This window comes from Gigantopelta aegis, chromosome 2 (assembly GCF_016097555.1).
Source record: "Gigantopelta aegis isolate Gae_Host chromosome 2, Gae_host_genome, whole genome shotgun sequence".
NCBI classification, from domain to species: domain Eukaryota; kingdom Metazoa; phylum Mollusca; class Gastropoda; order Neomphalida; family Peltospiridae; genus Gigantopelta; species Gigantopelta aegis.
Window position 1 is genome coordinate 49,575,041 of NC_054700.1, and position 23,372 is coordinate 49,598,412.

General features: G+C 36.1%; 1 protein-coding gene across 1 annotated transcript in view; it reads right to left on the reverse strand.

Moving 5' to 3' along the window:
* Nucleotides 1–2,662: 2,662 nt before the first annotated feature.
* Nucleotides 2,663–23,372, reverse strand: part of LOC121386595 (uncharacterized protein KIAA0825-like) — a 37,911-nt gene continuing 17,201 nt past the window's right edge. The window contains exons 9-23 of the mRNA XM_041517547.1: nucleotides 23,111–23,264; nucleotides 22,210–22,400; nucleotides 21,349–21,528; nucleotides 19,659–19,796; nucleotides 16,907–16,997; nucleotides 15,579–15,859; nucleotides 14,335–14,389; nucleotides 13,287–13,339; nucleotides 11,773–11,915; nucleotides 11,017–11,177; nucleotides 10,406–10,547; nucleotides 9,791–9,893; nucleotides 8,765–8,859; nucleotides 7,563–7,765; nucleotides 2,663–7,048 (exon numbers count right to left, since the gene is read on the reverse strand). Coding sequence (XP_041373481.1) covers nucleotides 6,854–7,048; nucleotides 7,563–7,765; nucleotides 8,765–8,859; nucleotides 9,791–9,893; nucleotides 10,406–10,547; nucleotides 11,017–11,177; nucleotides 11,773–11,915; nucleotides 13,287–13,339; nucleotides 14,335–14,389; nucleotides 15,579–15,859; nucleotides 16,907–16,997; nucleotides 19,659–19,796; nucleotides 21,349–21,528; nucleotides 22,210–22,400; nucleotides 23,111–23,264 — 2,185 coding nt within the window. The 3' untranslated portion in view covers nucleotides 2,663–6,853. The remainder of the gene's footprint in view (nucleotides 7,049–7,562; nucleotides 7,766–8,764; nucleotides 8,860–9,790; nucleotides 9,894–10,405; nucleotides 10,548–11,016; nucleotides 11,178–11,772; nucleotides 11,916–13,286; nucleotides 13,340–14,334; nucleotides 14,390–15,578; nucleotides 15,860–16,906; nucleotides 16,998–19,658; nucleotides 19,797–21,348; nucleotides 21,529–22,209; nucleotides 22,401–23,110; nucleotides 23,265–23,372) is intronic.

Consider the following 23,372-nt stretch of genomic DNA (forward strand, 5'->3'; position numbering starts at 1 on the left):
GATTGGACGTGTTGCGACAGATACTAAATATGTGTTAAAGCAAATGGATAAATTAAAACAAAAAGTTGTATTCTTCTATCAAAAATGTATTATATCGGACAATGGGTATGCGGTCAAAACGGCCCCATGATGAAACGGCCCTGAACATGTAAGTCAAAACGGCCAAAGAAAAAAGTCAAAACGGCCAAAGAAAAAAGTCAAAACGGCCAAAGAAAAAAGTCAAAACGGCCAAAAGAAATGGTCAAGAATAATTAGTAATCAATATAGCCTATATCACAAGCAGTTCAAAAATATGTATAAAAACAACCAAAACAAAGGAATCACTGGTAACAATTTATTAGCCTACACAACGCAATTTACTATTGTAATTAAGACCACCAATTAACATTTTATTTAACAACACTGATAGACCGACCCGGCCGTGCCCCCCGGACGAGTTCCATGTGGCGCTACTCGTCGGGGTGTCGTGCGTGCCCGCCCTGTAATTCATTATTTTAATAATTCAATCTCAGAAAGGGAAGGGGGGGGGGGGGTAGTGGACCATCTAGGCTTTCCGGGTGAGTGCGTATCGTCTGAACGAGTTCCTAGTGGCGCTGCTCACCCGGGGGCCACAACGGGCCTGTTCCCCAATTTACTAATATAATTAAGACCACCAATTGACCTTGTATTTGAAAAGACCGATAGACCGATCTTTGATACCGTCATGATCAACACACATCCAATTATTTTGAAGGACGCATCAAGACTCTCCTGCATTTCTCGACACTTGTGTAGATGAAATACATTTTTAAAGTATTATATCTAAGGCCGTCTTGACTTTCTTCAAGGGCCGTTATGACTTTTTAACTTTGGCCGTTTTGACTTTTGTTAAGGGCCGTTTTGACTTTTTTCGGGCCGTTTTGACCAATTATTGTTAAGGCCGTTTAGTACTGGGGCCGTTATGACTACGATCCGGACAATGTAGGCATTATTAGACCTAAAAAAAAGTCCACATTCCAAAAACATGGGATATCAGATCTTATTATATTTTTGTTATATGTGCGTGCGTGTGCGCACGTAAGTACGTATGCGTGTATGAATGTTTTTGTTTTGAGCATATATACGTACGAAGAGAGGATCAGTCTTGCGAAATATTCCGATCGATATCTCGGAACGGTTATGCATAAAAATAAACACCATCGCTGCATGTGGAATCGACACCAAATTACAAGACAAAATAATTGCTCTTTGGCTACGAGAAGGTATGCTTTTTGGTTACGAAACGGCATGCTTCAGTGATGCACAGCACATAATTGCTCATTTAATGCTTATAAAAGATACTGAATGATTATTACAACAAATCTTTTGCTAAATGTTACAATATGTTTGTAATATAACATTATAATTGTGTATTTAAAAAATATATTAATGTTAGGTGTAATGTATGACATTATTTAATTGGTTACGAACTGGTATGCTAGTGGTTACGAAACGGTATGGTACGAACGGGTTTGGGTACGAAACCGTAATTTTTACATTAAAACAATGACTACATGGTGAGGTATAGGTACCCAGCAATTGGACATACTAGATTTTGTGATGAAGAAAAGTTACACATGTTGAGTGAGCTGTTGATACTTGTTACTGTACAGCCATTTTGAAATCTACCATGGAGTGGCCATGTTACTAGCATGGATCAACAAGTGTCCAGAACCTGTCATTTGGACACTAATGTTTTTACAAAAATGTTTTGTTTCTGTCAAAACCAATGTTATTAGATTATGCACATGCTGACCAGCCTCTACACAGGATTGCATATCTCCAAAATCCTGGCATTCTAATGACGTATAGGTGATGTAGCTCGGATCGATCCCCATCAGTGTGCACATTAATGATTAGGTTATTTCTCGTTTCAGCCAGTGCTTCACATCTAGTGTAGTAAAGGCTGTGGAATGTGGTATCCTGCTGGTGGGATGATGCATTTAAAACATCCCTAAGGCCCTTTGCTGCTAATCAGAAATAATACCGGTAGTCCATTGTGTGGCTGCAGTAGGTTTCTCTCATTATTTTGTGTGGTTCTTAACCAGAATTAAAATGTGTTGTGTCAATAAATAAAACATTTCTTTCATTACTTCACCGTTTGTTCAATTTTTTCTTGCACTATTGTGATAAAGGTAGAAGATGTCTGGCTACAACTTAGTGTCTAGCTTCAAATATATATTTATTCATGTCTGTCTCTTTGAATTTTTATTTTTAATTGTTTCAAGTTCCCAATAACCTAAAAACTTGCCAGGTACTCCACAACCAAAATATTCAAATCTTTATGTTGAAAAGAAGAAAATGCTTGTGCTCACCGAGTTCTGAATGCCAAACATCTTTCCAGTAACATACAGAAATTATAATTTTAAGCAAAGATCTTACTAACTTGGTAATGAGAGTTTATACTAAGAAATGTGAAAATGGTTTGGAAAACAGTCAAAGCCCCAAACACTAATCTCTGTAAACTGGAATTCCCTCAAAACCAGACATCTTTTACAGTCCCTTTTTAAATATCAGTGAAGAAAACAACCTCTATAAACCAGTTATCCCTTAAAACCAGTGTTTTCACTTGTTTTTTGGAGTGTCTGGTTTTGAGGGGTTTAACTGTATTTTATTTTGCTGAAAAAACAACAAAAAACACAAATCTGAATAACAATATTTATTTAAACACTTGTATGTTATTTAATTTTGTAAGATGTTTTGGTAGTTAACTTAATAACATGGAACTTAGAAACCCGGTAAATGTAGTAAAAAAACAAAAAGAGTAAATGTAACAATCCATATACTAGTACATGTAAGCAATAATTTTGTAGGAAAATACACTTACTATAATATCACAGTGGGACCATGCAAACAAAACTCAATACTATTTAAAGACAACACAAATACCATAAAGTATTTTTAGAACGAACACGCTTACAACAAACTACTGGTTAGAACGAGCTGATTGTTTTTTCCCCTATATAGTATTAATACATTTTAATATATAGAACAAACTATGCATAGTGAATTAACTGTTAAAAAGAACCAATTTGTTTGTCAATATTGTGAATTTCAGTGTAAATTGGTGTATATACAGTGAACCGATCATAATTTGTTTATCTTATTTGTATCTTATCAGTCAGTAGCATTAATGGCAATGCATCCAAAACGACTGCACAGATATTGGTGATATTAAATATTTTTTTAAAACCCCACTAATTCTTGTGTTGAAATTTGAAAACTCCAAAATGGCCGACTTCTTGAATGAAAATGGCTAACTTCCGCAAATGTGTATAACAAACTACTGCTATAACGAACCAATGTGTCTGGTCCCTTGCTGTTCGTTATAAGCATCCTTTACTATACATCACAATTCTAGCAAAAATAACACCGAAAGTTAACATAACAAATGGACAGACAAAGATTTTATCAAATTACTGAGTGGTTAGTGTAAAATAATAAAAAATAAAAAAACCCACTTATTTATTACTAGGGGTGTCATCAGAAGGTTTATAGCAAAATAAACATAACCCTTCTGACCATTGGTAACCTTTTTTCAGCTTTAGCACTCAACAAAGTTAATACTGGCCTCAATAGTTACTACTTCATTACAAAAATTTAATTTTTTTCAAAATATCCGCTGACATCTGTGAGAAAAAACAAGCATATTAAGAAATTAATAGGTGCCATCCATGAAGTATGTACACACAGAGTCTGGAATTTTGTACCCCCACCACCCCATGTATATCTTTTTTATGTCTAATCATTACTACACACATCACCATAATAAGCATTCATCTTCTTTCACACTAAAAAGTACATTGGATACAATTAATAACTTGACATACATGTATGAACGTTAGTGAACCACTCTCCCCCTCCCCTGTACTCTCTTCATAGGTAATGGCTGAACCTCCTCTTTGTCTCCTTAGTGTGTACATAATTTATGAGTGACAACTTGGTGAAAAATACGAATACTAAGTGTATAATTAAGATCCATGCCATGACACATGGCAGTGGCGTAGCGTGGGTTGCCAGCGCCAAGGCAAGTATTGTGCCCGCTAACCAGTGGACCATTAGCACTCCCAGAGTCCCTTCCACCAGTCCAGAATTTTGCGCCCATGGCAACCGCCCCAGTGGCCCCGCCCATGCTACACCAATGACACATGGAAGTCTGATGGTTAAACCAGTTTTAGGGCTGATATGCACAATACTCTGAATTTATCCTGCAATCACTTTATAAATATACTAGCAGGAAATAATGACTAGATAAATTGCTATATTTTCGGTCATTGACAGATCAATGAACCAAAATATAGCTTTTTGGACGGAACTAATTTGACTCTACGTTTGATCAGCAAAAGAATGTTGACCTTTGACTCTACAACATAAACAAACTATGTGATGTTAAAATATAACAATTATAATAAATAACTTGATAGTAACAAGTGGATTATAAAATATATTACTTGAATAAGAACTATTTTTGTTTGAGTGTTTAGATATTCTCCGCGACAATCCAATGAATACATGAGACCTACTATTCTGTAAAAGTCAGATTGCAGAATAAATAAAATAACTGGTTATTATCTTGTGATATCAACTTTATCTTGCTTTAGTCTAATGGTGAATAACATTCAGCAGAGTACATTAATTATGTACACATCTTGTTCATCATTCTAACTTTTGCAGAATAAAGCTGATGTCTTACGACAGTAACAAGTCATTCTAGATTAATAACACAGAAAACATTCTGGTAGACACATGATCTTTCACAGCAAAGAACTTTACTAACAGTTACAAAGGTCAAATGGTGAATGCCGTCCAACAGTCTCGCAGCAAATGCCATTCTAACCATTGTAGGTAAAGCCAATATCTTAAGAGTAACCAGGAAAAAAACATGGACATATGGACTCATGAGACTTGACAGCAAAGAATGCAACAGTTACCTCCACGTTTTAGCAACAATTACATACTTCTATCAATACACAACTTGCAGAAAGAATTTAACTTTAAAAAAAACCCCACACACACCATAATATATACATGAACATTAAATAAAAAGCAAAGCAAATAAAATATATTTGTGTAAAAGTGTGATTGGTTTCAATAAATATATAAAAAATGTATATGCCAAACATTAAAAGTGAGTTATCAGCCCTACAACAGACTCGCATCACAAAGACATGTAAATTAACTACTACATACAAGTGTATCACTTGTACAACCACTGAATCATTCGTCATAGCATCATCGCAATCAACATGATTTATCATCCTCTCAAAATAAAAAACTAGTTATAGCATCAAATCTATAATATCATCAATCTCAAATAAACTGATTCCCAATAACTAAATAAGTTAAATAAATAAGCAAATAGCCTTAACAACAGTGTTAATAAACATAATGCAGTAAAGATCTAACTTCTGAATTATAGTAATATACACACAATATCGTGTAAACAAAGATGCATGGGATGTTTCTAGAAATCAAGGCAATTAGAATGAGATAAATTCCAAATATTTTCCATTTTTAGTCATACCAGCATCTCTCCGTAATTAGGTCAGATGTCTGGCTAAGAAACGTCAATAAAAAACCCTCAAAAACAAAGTTTGTAAGAACATTTAAATATTCACATATTCATATTTGACAATGACAGAATTGGACATATTAATATGGCACATCAGGAGGAATTCTATAGCCTGTTTGCGTCAAAAGTGAACCAATGAACTGGCATTAACTGTCTAATGAATGGTTAAAATGCATATAAAAACATACTGGGGCAAATTTACAGATCCTGTTTATATCTTATACGCGTGTAACTACATATATTTACGATGCTTAAACACATGCATTTACGAAAAACAGGCTTCGTAAATTCAGACCAGTATCTTTTGAACAAATTTCAACTGAACTCGTATTATATTTGTTACAAAATGTTTCAATGCCAATAAAAATGTTTCTTAACAAATTACCACCAAATTGAACAGATTAACTCTACTTATTTATACTGGGATGACAGTAACTGATGGAACAACAAAGGTAAGGCAATTGTACATACGATTCTGCAGATTGTCTGTGTAGTGCATATTATTATCAATTATTAAGGTGAATCCGACTACTTTGGTTGTTCCAGCATTTGGCCTTAATCAGGGTTAAGAAAATTATATTTAATATGTAGAATTTGATGGTATGTTGTTGTTTTTTATTTACACTGATTTTTTTTGTAAATAAAATGTTATCAGTTGGTAAGGTTGTAAAAGTTTAATATATGTGTCAAATGTTTTTATTTTGGTTTTAGCCTTATTCATTATACAGTTATATTCATTGGTTCTCTTTTGACAGACAGACTACACAGTTTTAATTATGTTTTTAGAACCCGTGGCTGATTATTGTGAATAGGAAGCAAAACATACTCATTTCATATTTTGTACAATCACTAAACACCCATGCATGCTTTTTCTCTCACACACACACACTTTTGGAGCTTCCCTTTTTTAACAATACATGTACAAATACATTACCTGACCTCTACAGTACAAAGTTTAGTTAATGTGTTAAAATAAATAAATATAACTGAAGCTTAACTATGATGCTTCATGTTTGAAAACTGACATTAATTTACATAACAAATGTATTCAATGAACTTTATATTTCTAAGTGACAGAAATAATACATGTACTAATAGATATGCTTGATTTTTTTATGATCCGTCCGATTCTCTAGTTTATCTCTGATGTTTCGCATTCAAACAGATTTTATACAACCAAAACACTTCAATGAATCATATCTTTGTAAATTACAGAAATAATACTAAGGAACATGTCAGACTTTATAATTCCATTATGTTTTTTTAACTGAGCTCCAATGCTTCGTGTTCGAAGACGGACTTGAGAATTTCCACGGGTCTCTTTTCCGAGTCCTCTAGATAGGCTCCATCCTGCATCTCATGACGGTTGTACAGCAGAGTCTTGAAACCAAACTCACTCAGGCCGAGATCGCTTTGAAGGATCTGACTCCAGTTGAATGGAAAACTCATAATAAAATTCTGCAAGGAAGAAAAATGTACAGTGAAGTCTGTCTGTACTGACATGACATTGAGAATACTGATATTTGTTATTTGTTCTAATTAAAACATGAATCCACACATTAATATTTACCGATTCACAACTTTTGTTTGGAGACCCACTAACTTTGTCAAACTAGTATAACAATATATTAATCCAGTAAAAGAGAAATATATGTATGTTAATTGTTTCTTATTTTAAGCACTGCCCATTGACTTATACACCAAATACAGACAGAGAGAGAGAGAGAGAGAGAGAGAGAGAGAGAGAGAGAGAGAGAGAGAGAGAGAGAGAGAGAGAGAGAGAGAGAGAGAGAGAGAGAGAGAGAGAGAGAGAAAAAAGAAATAAAGAAAGATAAATTTAATATAAATGAGTTACCAGTTAGTTTCCAATTTATTTCCCAGAGTAAAATAATTTTCACTTGTCACAAGCTTTAGCCACAATGCAGCGAGGCTGGCAGAATGCCAAATAATGCATACTACATGTGTTATATACCTGATCAAGAAAGTTGTCTCCAATCTTGTTAAATTCTGTTACTGGGTTAAAGTCTGGTTCCTCTCGTTGTGAGATATCGAGAGAAAACTGCGACCGTTTGGGCTGACTGCCATGACTCAGAGCGGGGGAGATGTCCAGCTGTTCCTCGAGCCATTTCCAATTATTGAACACCAGGCGATAAACAGTGAGCAGGTCTTGGTATCCTTAGGGAATATAAAAATAATTATAACCATTTTGTTAAAAATTTCTTGGTACATATCAAAGTGTCACATCCCACTAGAACGTCAAGTAGGAAGAAAGAAAGAAATGTTTTATTTAACGACACACTCAACACATTTTATTTACGGTTATATGGCATCAGACATATGGTTAAGGACCACACAGATAATGAGTAAACCCACTGTCACCACTTCATGGGCTACATTTTTCAATTAGCAGCAAGGGATCTTTTATATGCACCATCTCACAGACAGGGTAGTACATACCATGGCCTTTGATATAGCAGTCGTGGTGCACTGGCTGGAACGAGAAATAGCCCAATGGGCCCACCGATGGGGATCGATCCCAGAATAACTGCATAGCGAGCGAGCGCTATACCACTGTGCTATGTCCCGCTCCGTCAAGTAGGACCTAACACCTCGACGTCATAAGATGTCATCATACGACTGGCACAATACGACCTTACCGGAATGTTAATTAAACAAGTTGAGCGATATAAGCTGAAATTGACTGATGGGTAATAAATAGGATATTAAACTCGCTACCATAGCACACATATCAAAGTTTGTTTTGTTTAACAACACCACTAAGCACACTGATTTATTAATCATCAGCTATTGGATGTCAAACATTTGGTAATTCTGACATACAGTCTTAGAGAGGGAACCCACTACATTTTTCCATTAGTAGCAAGGGATCTTTTATATGCACCATCCCACAGACAGAGTAGCATATACAACAGCCTTTGATATACCGGTCGTGGCGATATGGGCCCACCGACAGAGATCAATCCCAAACCGACCAAGCATCAAGTGAGTGCTTTACCATTTGGCTACATGTGGCCCCTCAGATTAAGATGTCATAATAGCCTGCAGTTTTTACTACAATGAAGAATACCAAAGTGGAACTTGAAGTATACCATGTTTATCCCAAAGCACACCTATCAGGTACTATTCCACACAATATGTGAATATGGTAATTACCTGATTCTGTATCCATGACACTGCTGGCCAAAGCAATAAATACTTTGTCGCTAAAAGACGAAGTTGCTCCCTCTAAAACATCAGTGTTTGGCAAACTAAAAAAAAAATAGATATCAAATATCATGTACATAGTAGTCTAATTTATGTTGCCTTGTCCTCACCTATAATATTTGATAATTGTTGAATGACACTATAGTCCATCTCACGGGTAACGCCTTTTTTCATGCTATGGAATTTAATACAAGTTATTTATTTCTGAGCTGACTGTTTTCTAAATTGGACACAAAAATAGTATTTTCTTGTTATTTCCAAAACAATTTTACTTTTCTTCTTACGTCAAAGCAAACTGAAATGTTTTACACAAAACAGTTTTGTATGAGAATGGGACGGACTATAGGTTTATATTGATAATGACAAAACAAATGGTAACTGCTGCAATAGGTTCAATAAACTTAACACTAGGTTTATATTAATAATGACTGAACAAGTGGTGACTGTTACATTATTAGTCAAGTAACTACTGAAATAGATATCCAATGAAATTAACATTGTGAAAAATTACAGCTCTTATAATATACAAGATAACTATGCAAGCTAAAATGCCATATATTTGATTTCAAATTCAAAAGACTTTTACTTTTCTTTTAAACCTGGTTTTTGAGGATATTTAAGAAAAAAAGTATTTTGTTTAACAACATCACTTGAGCACATTGGATGTCAAACATTTGGTAATTCTGACACACAGACATCAGAGGAAACCCGCTACATTTTCTTAAGGCAGTATGGGATCTTTTTAATATGCACTTTCCCACAAATAGGAAAGTGCATCCGACAGCCTTTGACCAGTTGTGGTGCACTGGTTGGAATGAGAAAAACCCAATCGGATGAATAGTTCCACTGAAGTGGTTCGATCCTGCTATGCAGTACCTCAAGAGAGCACTCAACCGACTGAGGTAAATGCCAGCCATGATATGTAAGAAACAGAACACTAAATTTGTGTTTGATGAAGTAAGTTTGTTATCTTACTAGCGGGCTAGGTGCGTTGTTATGGTGTCGACTCTCTCAGTCAGCCACTCTTTGTGCATCTTAACAAACTTGCCAGCCAGACGGGGGGTGCTCACTCCCCTACCTGAAACAATCACAAAATACTTTAAAGGAAAGGAATGTCAATGATATCTCAAAACATTTTAAACTATGGTTATTTTGTTACTTAGACAAAGTCTAGAGAAAGGAAGTAACTGGCTGCCACTATATAGGTTACTAGTCCTGAATAACAACATGGGATCTTTTATATGCACTCTTCCATAGACATGACAGTACATACCAATTCCATTGATGTATCAGGCAACACAAAGGCTTACAGTTAGCCCTATAACTGTCATAAATATAGAACAAACAGGTCTAAAAATTATCTGTCAGAACACTGTAGAACAGATATTGTGAATATTACAGAAAAAGTTCTTTTTTAAAAAGAAATTTCCTTCCATTCATGACCAGCCTCCATAAACATAGCTGTCAACATTCATAGGAGTTATCTATCTTGATTCTGTGAATGTTAAAAAAGTGGCAGAACAATAATTCTTCAAGAGGTTGTTTCACAGTACTCAAAGACAGCCCTGTAAAGAGCTACCTGATATTTACCTTTCCCGTGTACGACGACGTGATACACGCAGTCGGCGAGCAGTGACAGCTGCTGCTGTACGTCCGCGTGGAGTTCTAGTCGAACCATCTTCTGGATGTAGGTCAAGTCCTGCAACTTCAGCTTCAACAACCAAGCCAGAAGCTGCAATTCAAGCATTCAATTTTTATTTATTACATCAATGCCAGCATAGGACTATGGGGGTTGGACTTCTCTGCAGTGTGGAAGTATTCATAACGTGTCTACTGTTTTTAAAATGTCCTAGTTTCTACATAAAAAATATTTGTATGATACAACAGCTCATTCTGAGAGTACTGCTAAAGCAATACATGTCCCTTTTTAAGCCCAACAAATCTGTTTTATCTCCTAAATTCAAGGGCCATAACTATTTCCAATTTGTTTTATTTCCTAAAATCAAGCGCCATAACTATTTCCAAATGGGCATATAACCATGAAAGTCAAACGTGATCTGTAACTCTACATGATAAAGATATACACAAAGCCGACCTACTCTATCTAAAAACATTTGGCACGTTTCTGGAAACACTTTTTTTTTCAGACCTGGCAACAAATTTTCTATAAATGTTATGCGGAATCTATCCTACAGACTTGCCTGTAAACCGACACTGTCGTGAGCCGTAGTGACGCTTTCTTCTGTACACCGGTCCTGTAGCATGCTGAAGAGAACACACACTGGAGTCGACAGACACAGCACAGCGTTACTGAACTGGGTGATAACCATCTGCAGAGCCGTCGTTATGACTACCTTCAACGCTGTAACAAATACAAGGATAATAATCAAGACCAGGCCTCGATTATAAAACTTTTAAAGTCTAGACTCAAGACTCTAATAGAGTCTGAGAGACTTTAACGTCATGACAACACCATACAAATTGTATGTGTGAGACATCATTAGAGATTGAGTCTGGATTCTTAAAAAGGTATTGTAAGCACAGGCCCAGGACCCAGTTGCTCAAAGGTTGGTTAACTTGACCAAAGGTTAACAGAAATTTTCAAAAACAAGGACTAAATCAATACAAATAATACTGAAACACATATTTTGAATCTTCATTTAAAACAACGAAATGTATCTATACACTGTCAAATTTAAAGTTCATTTTGTATTTGTGCAAAAATAATTAAAAGGAAAATATCATACTAACGCAAGGTTAATTTAACCATGATTTGAACAACTGGACCCAGAGTTCCGCTGGCATCAGTAGCTTGAAGGATAACTAGGCCTGATACATTGAGGTCAAGGATGATTATATTGAAATGTAATGCAAAAACATTTAGTCTGTCATCAATTTCAGTACTTACACACTTTTTGACTGCACCTTGAAGGAACTGCATCCACCTGTGTACTTACCTACGGGCTTCCGCAGGTTAACGATCTGCTTCAGTCCTGGTGGGCAACCACACGGCAACTCATGGATCTTGGTAATAAGGGGATCAAGTTCGGCCGTTGCTGTTGGCAAACCAATCAGATACTCCAACACCGGTTCCAGAATACTGAATTATAACATCATGAATTAAAAAAAAAAAAAATTTTTAAATTAAAAATGAGTTTGGGAGCCCAATTCATAAAACTTTTTGATATGACAATTATATGAATAAAGACATGCAATGTTGCTTAAAACCTTGTAAGTCAGCTTGGTGATTTTGGTCCTTGATTCATATACTTATACTTAATTCCATTGAAAAGAAGGGTGGGACATAGTCCACTGATAAAGCCCCCGCTTGATGTGAGGTTGGTCTAGAATCGATCACCATTGGGCTATTTCTGGTTCTAGTGAAAGGCTGTGGTATGGGCTATCCTATCTGTTGGATGGTGCATATAAAAATATCCCTTGCTACTAATGAAAAAAGGAAGCGGGTTTCCTCTCTATGAATGTATGTCAAAATTACCCAATGATTGACATCTAATAGCTGATGATTAATAAATCAATTTGCTCTAGTGGTGTCATTAATCAAAATAAACTTTACCTTTCCATTGAAAAAGACACCACTTAAATCTGTAGTTGTAAAAAGGGTATAGGAATAAAATAATACATTTTACTGATTTTGTATAATTGGGTGAATTTTGACAGGCAATGAATAACCCCAAAATTGTATATAAGAGTTATTGTATGTTTTATATCAAGCTCAAACATGTGATAGTAATAACAACTGATGCGTTTTCAATGGAGTTCAGTATATCTGGGTTGAGGGGATTAAGCCTCTCTATTTGGATATAGCAGAAGAGCAAGTGATCTGCTCTTCTGATAATTCCAGGTGAGAAATTTCAAATAAGAAGAGTATGGTAACAACACATACTAATGCAAAATGATGCAAGGCAAGTGCAGAAAAACAACAATTCCATCTTTGAGTGAGCATGAGTCGAGTGAGCTCACCTCTCATGGAGAAGACTCATGATTCCCCCACCTCACCCCCACCCCATGTTACACTTATGTTTTCAAATGGCACGACTTGTATTTATGTAAAATTTAACACAATATCTAATAGAATTACTTTATGACAATCCAAATAATAATAATAATTTTATTTCAGATCATTGATTCATAGATCCATACATAATTATACATCACATACAAAACTGGTTACATGGTATACAGTAGTTTGTGCCAGCGATTTATATATACGGATTTGACATACACACTTGTACACCGCAGGTGGGCTGAAGAACCTATGTTTATTGTTCTACAATCTTCAAATAAGAATAATTTGACACATATTATATAATATACACTACAACAGCTGTAACAGTTACATGTTATACTACATCTATACGTTATTCATTGCCGAAACTTAGTAGCAATGTGAAGTTACTAATTCTACTAAAATACATAAAATATAAATAAAATAAAAACATAATAACCATACCTTTGAATGGAAGGCTCCAAAATTTTAAATATTAACTCTATCCAGAGTGGTGGCTGAAATATAAAACATCACACATTTCTGATGGGGCTCAGAGAATACTTGCAAGTACAGATAATAAAAAATGAACTACTGTACTCATGTATTGTGACTTGTACAAAACAAAAACCAAGACATGAGTAGCTGATAAATGAAACTACTTGAACCCTTCTCCCCAGATCTTTCATTGTCCATATAATTGTATTGTGGAAGCTGCCAAAGATAAACTGGAGAAAACTTGAGGTGAATTCTCTTTTATAGATACATTACCTGTCCTCAAACAAGTGCACACACACACACACATACACACCTCCCATATGGCTAGTAGCCTGGTCCGAACATCCCAAAAGCCATTGGGATGCACTTGTTTGGGGACACTATCCTGCCTGTGGGAAGCGCAAATAAAAGATCTCTTGCTGCCTGTTGTAAAAAGAGTAGCCTATGTGGCGACAGCGGGTTTCCTCTAAAAACAGTGTCAGAATGACCATATGTTTGACGTCCAATAGCCGATGATAAGATAAAAAATCAATGTGCTCTAGCGGCGTCGTTAAATAAAACAAACTTTACTTTTACTTTGTTTGGGGACAGGTAATGTTAAAAAGTAATATATTTAAATTTTTATATATTTTAAATATATGTTAATTTAATTTAGCAAATCAGATCTGACAGCAAAATTGAAATGCTGCAAAAAATTGAAGTGTTACAATAACAAAGAATAGGCAAAATGAAAACTACTTATTATGGTCTTTTATCTCTGGTATGTGAATGATAGGGTTCACTGGATTGGTTGTGGGGACCACTATAACTGCAAACTGGTGGAGAGGCCTTACAATAGACTCATGCCTGTTGGCGGATCCCAAAACCACATATTTAATGGTTAATAAATATTGTTTAAACCAACTCCAAACTGTCTGTCCTAATGATACTTTAATTGATCACTCTACAATTGTGCTCTGATATTAGTATCCGTTTTCAGAGCATAAGGAAATGCTACACAAGACACAAACAATACCTGGACATCTGGAGCAGCTCCACTCTTCAAATCCAATAGGTCCAATTCTTCTGTCCTACAATTAACAAAAGGCTAATTCAGAAGAGGTTTTTTTATTATTATTTATTGTTTGTTTGTTTGATTGATTATTTGCCTTCATAGAATATTTCTGGTCATTTGCAAATTAGTGCTACATGTAGTTAAATGAATAGGTCTATTGAAAATATAGTAAATACACTAAACTATTTCATATAACATGTCTAATTTGAAGGAAATGTTTTATTTAACTATGCACTCAACACATTATATTTACAGTTATATGATGTCGGATATATGGTTAAGGACCACACAGATATTAAGGGAGGAAACCGCTGTCGCCACTTCATGGGCTACTTTTTTCAATTAGCAGCAAGGGATCTTTTATATGCACCATCCCACAGACAGGATAGCACATACCACAGCCTTTGATATACCAGTCGTGGTGCACTGACTTGTCTAATTTGATGGCTCAATGATACAATTTTTGTTTAATTCTTAATGTCTATCGTTTTAATGTATTAGTCTAAGAGCATTTTAGGTAGTACTATACCAAATAACTTCCGGCTGGGTCAAAGTTCTAGGTGCACCGAACTTTTGATAGAGAAGTGAACACCACAAGTCCTGTGATTGGTTATAAATGTGAGTGTGTTGGTTGTACAAAATAATAGTTTCATCTGGGTAAAATAAATGTGCAATTTTATTTCATCTAGTACCAATGTGTCAGGTAGCCTTGTGCTTGAAACATGTATGGGGTACCTGTAAAAAAAAGTACTCAAATTTTGTGCGAAACTAGGGTAGTCATAGACGCTACCCGTTATCTCAGAAACGAGCAGCTTGACCCCCATTTTTTTCTGATTCACTTTAAGTGTAAGGGGTGGTAGTATTTATATCCGTGGCGTTTATGTCGGTTGATACGTTGCAGGTAGGAGTTTTAGCCGTATATGTTACTATTGTTGTCTATGGGATTTGATTTGGTAGTATACACCCTTTAAGAGCCCCTGTATTTTGTACATACAGAGATAACATGAAAAAAAACAATATGTAGTATTCAGGTTAATATGACAACTAATTTGAAAGTATTTTCTAGACACCCCAAGCAGAGTTAAAAAATAAAACTTTTAAAATCTCCCAGAATTAATTGTTATATTAGAGCTAGTGCACTTTTTAGAATTAATGTTATATGGTTATAGTGGTTACAGATAATAAACTTCTAACTGACATTATACCTTATTACTGGCATCAGCGTCTTTGCTAGAGCGTCTGGGAACTGCCGACACTGCTTCAAGATTCGCACAAGGACAGAGCACACTTCAACGGCAGTCTCTCTCCGGTGTTTATCAACCGGCGGTACAACCTTCTTAACCACCGCACCTGATTGGCTGCCCGAGCGACTAGATTTGTGTATCACTGCTTCTGATTGGTTAGAAATATCATTCATCTGGTGAATAACATCCATACTGCGAGTCAGGAGCAGAATGGGAAGTGTGTATTCTTTCATTATCAGGGCCTGGAAAATTAGATATAACTTGCAGAATCAAATTGGTGCTTGGTCGTTAGAAAGAAACAGGAATATTTGTTAATGAAACCTGTGTTATTTTAAATATAGTTATTTTGAACAGGGATAGGAATTAGTGAACTGTAAAAAAAGAGGAAATCCAGAGGGATCCTGGAAATTCTTGAAATCCTAGGTTAAAATCTGTGCCATTTGACACATTTTGGAGGAAAGGACGATTAAAATGCGAGGAAACGCAATGTTCCATGAGAGGAAAACAGCGGATCCGAGGAGAATTCCCACCCCTGTTTGAAACTTGGTTTATAGAATAATAGAGGAAACCTACTGCCACTGCATATAGCAAGAAGTGATCTTTTTGTATGAACTTTTTGACAGATACGATAGCACATACCAAGGCGTTTGATGTAACAGTCACGGGACACTGGTTGGGATAGGGGGGAACAACAGGTCCATGAAGGGCGTTTGATATTGAAACCCACTGCATCTTATGCGAGTGCTCTACCAAACCGCTATTGATGATAGGAGAATGGTACTCAGTAACTGAAAAGTAATGTCTACAGTTTCCCCAATCCCATTTTTAAAATAATACAGTGATAGTGGACAATCTTGGATCCTGTTAAGTCATTCACAGCCTTATATTGCCAATCATTTTAAATGTACATCTGCAACCCTCACCCAAATTCTGAATTCTCTATATATCAAAATCTCTGCTGATGGACTATTAGTCACAGAGCGTGTTATTATCCATGTTGTAATTTAAAAATTGCTATAAATCAACACTAAACTTTGATATTACTTTTGAACAGAGTGTTTGACAGTACACATTGTTGACTTTGGGCATCCATTTTTGTGAAAGACCAGGTAGCAATGAGGTTTCAGTTGCATGCTGTCATAATTCATGTGAATCAGTGCAGTAGGTTCGAATCCTGCCAATTGACAGTTGGTGTTTTTAAATATTGCAATATGCGTTTATTGACTAAATAAAACATGAGAAGATTGAAACCCTATTTACAAGAGTAGTGTGATAAACAAGGTGCTGACCTGCATCAGTTTCCCCCAGTCAGTCTCCGGCTGCCTGAACAGCAGTCTGATCTGCAGGTACAGGGCAACTGTCGTCTGCATGTCCTCGTAGCTGAAACACCAAGGAAGAAAGGAGTGTGTTATTTAACGAAAAAAAGGTTTTATTTAATGAAGCACTCAACACACTTTATTTACGGTTATATGGCGTCAAACATATTGTTAAAGACCACACATATAACGAGAGAGGAAACCCGCTGTCGCTACTTCATGAGCTACTCTTTTCGATTAGCAGCAAGGGATCTTTTGTATGCACCATACCACGGCCTTAAATATACCAGTCGTGGTGCACTGGTTGGAACCAGAAATAGTCCAATGAGCCCACTGATGGGGATCGATCCCAGACAGGCCACGCATATTTGATACTGTATTCATTGACACTGATATCTGACACTATATTCATTGACACTGATATTTGATACTGCATTCATTGACACTGGTTACATACTGTTTCCGAGTTAGCTGGAACATAGTATGATCTGCACAATACTACTTCATTGATACCCTATTGACACTGATATCTGATACTGTATTCTTTGACACTGATATCTGATACAGTATTCAATGACACTGATATCTGATACTGTATTCATTGACACTGATATTTGATACTGCATTCATTGACACTGGTTACATACTGTTTCCGAGTTAGCTGGAACATAGTATGATCTGCACAATACTACTTCATTGATACCCTATTGACACTGATATCTGATACTGTATTCTTTGAGACTGATATTTGATACTGTATTCAATGACACTGATATCTGATACTGTATTCATTGACACTGATATTTGATACTGCATTCATTGAAACTGGTTACATACTGTTTCCGAGTTAGCTGGAACATAGTATGATCTGCACAATACTACTCCATTGATACCCTATTGACACTGATATCTGATACTGTATTCTTTGAGACTGATATTTGATACTGTATTCAATAACACTGATATTTGATACTGTATTCATTGACACTGATATTTGATACTGCATTCATTGACACTGGTTACATACTGTTTTCGAGTTAGCTGGAACATAGTATGATCTGCACAATACTACTTCATTGATACCCTATTGACACTGATATCTGATACTGTATTCTTTGAGATTGATATTTGATACTGTATTCAATAACACTGATATCTGATACTGTATTCATTGACACTGATATTTGATACTGCATTTATTGACACTGATTACATACTGTTTCTGAATTAGCTGGAACATAGTATGATCTGCACAATAATACTTCATTGATACCCTATTGACACTGATATCTGATACTGTATTCTTTGACACTGATATCTGATACTGTATTCAATGACACTGATATCTGATACTGTATTCATTGACACTGATATTTGATACTGCATTCATTGACACTGGTTACATACTGTTTCCAAGTTAGCTGGAACATAGTATGATCTGCACAATACTACTTCTTTGATACCCTATTGACACTGATATCTGATACTGTATTCTTTGAGACTGATATTTGATACTGTATTCAGTAACACTGATATTTGATACTGTATTCATTGACACTGATATTTGATACTGCATTCATTGACACTGGTTACATACTGTTTCTGAGTTAGCTGGAACATAGTATGATCTGCACAATACTACTTCATTGATACCCTATTGACACTGATATCTGATACTGTATTCTTTGAGACTGATATCTGATACTGTATTCTTTGACACTGATATCTGATACTGTATTCAATGACACTGATATCTGATACTGTATTCATTGACACTGATATTTGATACTGCATTTATTGACACTGGTTACATACTGTTTCCGAGTTAGCTGGAACATAGTATGATCTGCACAATACTACTTCATTGATACCCTATTGACACTGATATCTGATACTGTATTCTTTGAGACTGATATTTGATACTGTATTCAATGACACTGATATCCGATACTGTATTCATTGACACTGATATTTGATACTGCATTCATTGACACTGATTACATACTGTTTCCGAGTTAGCTGGAACATAGTATGATCTGCACAATACTACTTCATTGATACCCTATTGACACTGATATCTGATACTGTATTCTTTGAGACTGATATTTGATACTGTATTCAATAACACTGATATTTGATACTGTATTCATTGACACTGATATTTGATACTGCATTCATTGACACTGTTTACATACTGTTTCCGAGTTAGCTGGAACATAGTATGATCTGCACAATACTACTTCATTGATACCCTATTGACACTGATATCTGATACTGTATTCTTTGAGACTGATATTTGATACTGTATTCAATAACACTGATATTTGATACTGTATTCACTGACACCGATATCTAATATTAATTGACACTGATATCTGATATTCATTGACACTGATATCTGATATTCACTGACACGGATATCTGATATTCACTGACACTGATATCTGATATTCACTGACACTGATATCTGATATTCATTGACACTGATATCTGATATTCACTGACACTGATATCTGATATTCATTGACACTGATATCTGATATTCATTGACACTGATATCTGATATTCACTAACACTGATATCTGATATTCATTGACACTGATATCTGATATTCATTGACACTGATATCTGATATTCACTGACACTGATATCTGATATTCATTGACACTGATATCTGATATTCACTGACACTGATATCCGATATTCATTGACACAGGGTACATACTGTTTCTGAGTTAGCTGGAAGAGAGCGGGTCTGATCCAGCAGAGCCACTGTGTGTTAGAGCCGTGGTAGGACGTCTCAAGATGAAGGGAGAAGTGATCGTCACTTTCCCGCCTGCGGCCATATCCTCGCTTGAATACTCTGAAAAATAAACACAAAGATAATATGTGATATAAAATTTATTTTTATGGCCATTTTGTTTTACCTCCATTCCTATTTTTCATAGTCTCTAACAACTTTTCACTCTTGCTGTGACTTCATTGACCAGCATTACTGGGTTTAAATTTTGACATTTTAATTTGTTATCATTAAATATGTAACAATAATATATAATATTATATATATATAATAGAAAACTTTGCCATTTTGTTAATAATTTAAAAAGTTACATAAATATTTTCTCTTTATCTTTGTATCTTTAAGATATTATAGAGCTACAAAATGTTATTAATGTCGGAAAAAAACCCTCAAAAAACCCACACAATTTTTAAGGCCTATCGGATTTTATAAATAGGTGGCTGGTAGCCTACCATTGAAAAATGTTGAGGTCAAGACCTGTAAAAGTGTGGATAAAATGCACAATGATAGCATGTGGTTGAAGAGTAACCAACCTGCAGAGTAAAAGAAAGAAGTGTTTTATTTAACGACGCACTCAACACATTTTGTTTACGGTTATATGGCATCAGATATATGGTTAAGAACCACACAGATTTTGAGAGGAAACCCGCTGTCGCCACTACATGGGCTACTCTTCCGATTAGCAGCAAGGGATCTTTTATTTGCGCTTCCCACAGGCAGGATAGCACAAACCATGGCCTTTGTTGAACCAGTTATGGATCACTGGTCGGTGCTTGTGGTTTACACCTACCCATTGAGCCTTGCGGAGCACTCACTCAGGGTTTGGAGTCGGTATCTCGATTAAAAATCCCATGCCTCGACTGGGATCCGAACCCAGTACCTACCAGCCTGTAGACCGATGGCCTGCCACGACGCCACCGAGGCCGGTCAACCTGCAGAGTATGTCAATGGGAGAAGACATGGCTGCCAGACAAGAAAAGAGAGATGAACACAGGTTGTGAATGCTGTAATGAGGTAAATCTGATAGAATGACCTACCTACAGAGTACATCAATGGGAGAAGACACAACTGCCAGACAAGAAAAGAGACACAGGTTGTGAATGCTGTAATGAGGTAAATCTGATAGAATGACCTATCTACAGAGTACATCAACGGGAGAAGAGAGTTGAACACAGGCTGTGAATGCTGTAATGAGGTAAATCTGATTGAATGACCTACCTACAGAGTACATCAATGGGAGAAGACACAACTGCCAGACAAGAAAAGAGAGTTGAACACAGGTTGTGAATGCTGTAATGAGGTAAATCTGATAGAATGACCTATCTACAGAGTACATCAACGGGAGAAGAGAGTTGAACACAGGCTGTGAATGCTGTAATGAGGTAAATCTGATTGAATGACCTACCTACAGAGTACATCAATGGGAGAAGACACAACTGCCAGACAAGAAAAGAGAGTTGAACACAGGTTGTGAATGCTGTAATGTGACAAATCTGATAGAATGACCTACCTACAGAGTACATCAATGGGAGAAGATACGATTGCCAGACAAGAAAAGAGAGTTCAACACAGGTTGTGAATGCTGTAATGAGGTAAATCTGATAGAATGCCCTACCTACAGAGTACATCAATGGGAGAAGACACGACTGCCAGACAAGAAAAGAGAGTTGAACACAGGTTGTGAATGCTGTAATGTGGCAAATCCGAGTGGCCGGGGTCGAGAAGTTTACTGATGGAGTCACAGGCGTCAAACAGAAACTCTTCAGTCGACAGAAGAACAGTCGTCAAGTCATACCTGAAATGTTACAGTAACAATCTTATTAGCAGAATTTTAAATTTTAAATTATGTATGAACAAAAATGACATGCACAAACTGTATGTCCATTAAATGTGGGCAACATGAGAGACACTGCAATGAAATTTAAAATAAGAATAAATATTTCAAGAAATGTTGTGGGTTTGGGTTTTTTTATTATTTCAAAATGTATGCTTCCCACTTAAAACATACTAAAAATGTGGATATTTTATCTACATTTTGGGACGGGGTTAAAACATTGGCATGGGGAGGGGAGTTAAAAACATACACTGGTATTAATCATCTCCACATAAGCTTTGTACACTCGTGAAAATATTCAGAATAACTGCGAACAGCCAGTGAATACAGTTTGTTTTGTTTAACGACACCACTAGCACACATTAATTAATTAATCATGAGCTTTTAAATGTCAAATATTTGGTAATTATGACTCGTAGTCATCAGAGGAAACCCATTACAGTTTTCCATTAGCAGGACAGGAAAGCACATACCACAGCCAGTTGTGAAGTACTGTCTGAAAGGAGGAAAAACCCAATCAGTTGAACGAATCCATCAAGGTGGTTTGACCCTGTGATGCAAGCACCTCAGACAACTGCTCAATTGACGGAGTTAAATCCCGTCATCGAACAGACACTAATTATCTATCATCGGCATATTTACCTGAACTGTTTGACTCGTCTGTAACTTGGTTTGACTCGCACGTACCGCTGTGTGATGACCAGTAGGGAATCATGGAGAACAGAGCTGAAAATACTTTGAGCAAGGCGTGGAGGACAAACTGACCACAGGTCAAACTGCAGTGACCTCAAGTGATAGTTCCACATCTGAATGGTGAACGAACATCTCTCGTCCTTCAATCAAAGTAAAACACATGACATTAAAAGTTACAAATGTGTTATCTCAAAGCAATTGAATATTTCTTAAAACCCATCAATTCCTTGGTATGAGCTAATACATGGTAAATATGACATGCAATTAACATTTTTGTTAAAAACACTACGTGATGCCACCACTTCATAGTCTACTCTCATCACTAATTTTGTTTATATATGTATATTCATGTTTATACAGATAAAACAGCAGGTGATGGAACAACACGCTAATGAGATGTGCCAGCACATTTTACCCTTCAGCTAGTTAATCATTACAGCTCTAGTCATATGGTGATTGAAATTTTGAACAATGTCACATGGTCACTGACATTCTCAACTATGTCACATGGTCAACATTCTCAACAATGTCACATGGTCAACATTCTCAACAATGTCACATGGTCAACATTCTCAACTATGTCACATGGTCAACCTTCTCAGCCACATTAAATGGTCAACATTCTCATGTATGTCATTTGGTTATCAACATTCTCAACTATGTGAACTGATCAACATTCTCAACTATGTCACTTGGTCGACATTCTGAACCATGTCACATGGTCAACATTCCTAACTGTGTCATATGGTCAACATTCTCAACTATATCATATGGTCATCAACATTCTCAATCAAGTAACATGGTCCACATTATCAACTATGTTACATGATCATCAACATTCTGCACACACCTCATAGAAATCCTTGGGGTCTGCCCAGTTATTTCCCTCTGCATCATGTAGCACACTGGTGGACACGAGTTGTTTGTGCAGCTCAACAATCTGCTTAGTAAATGCATCGATCAGTTCCACAGACTGCTTGTGGAGAATCGCAAACGGCCTTTTACTACAAATATTATAACATGGATGAATTGATAAATGAAAGAATAAATGAATGAATGAATGAATGAGCAAACGAAAGACAGACCAAATGAATGAGAGTGTGAGCAGTTGA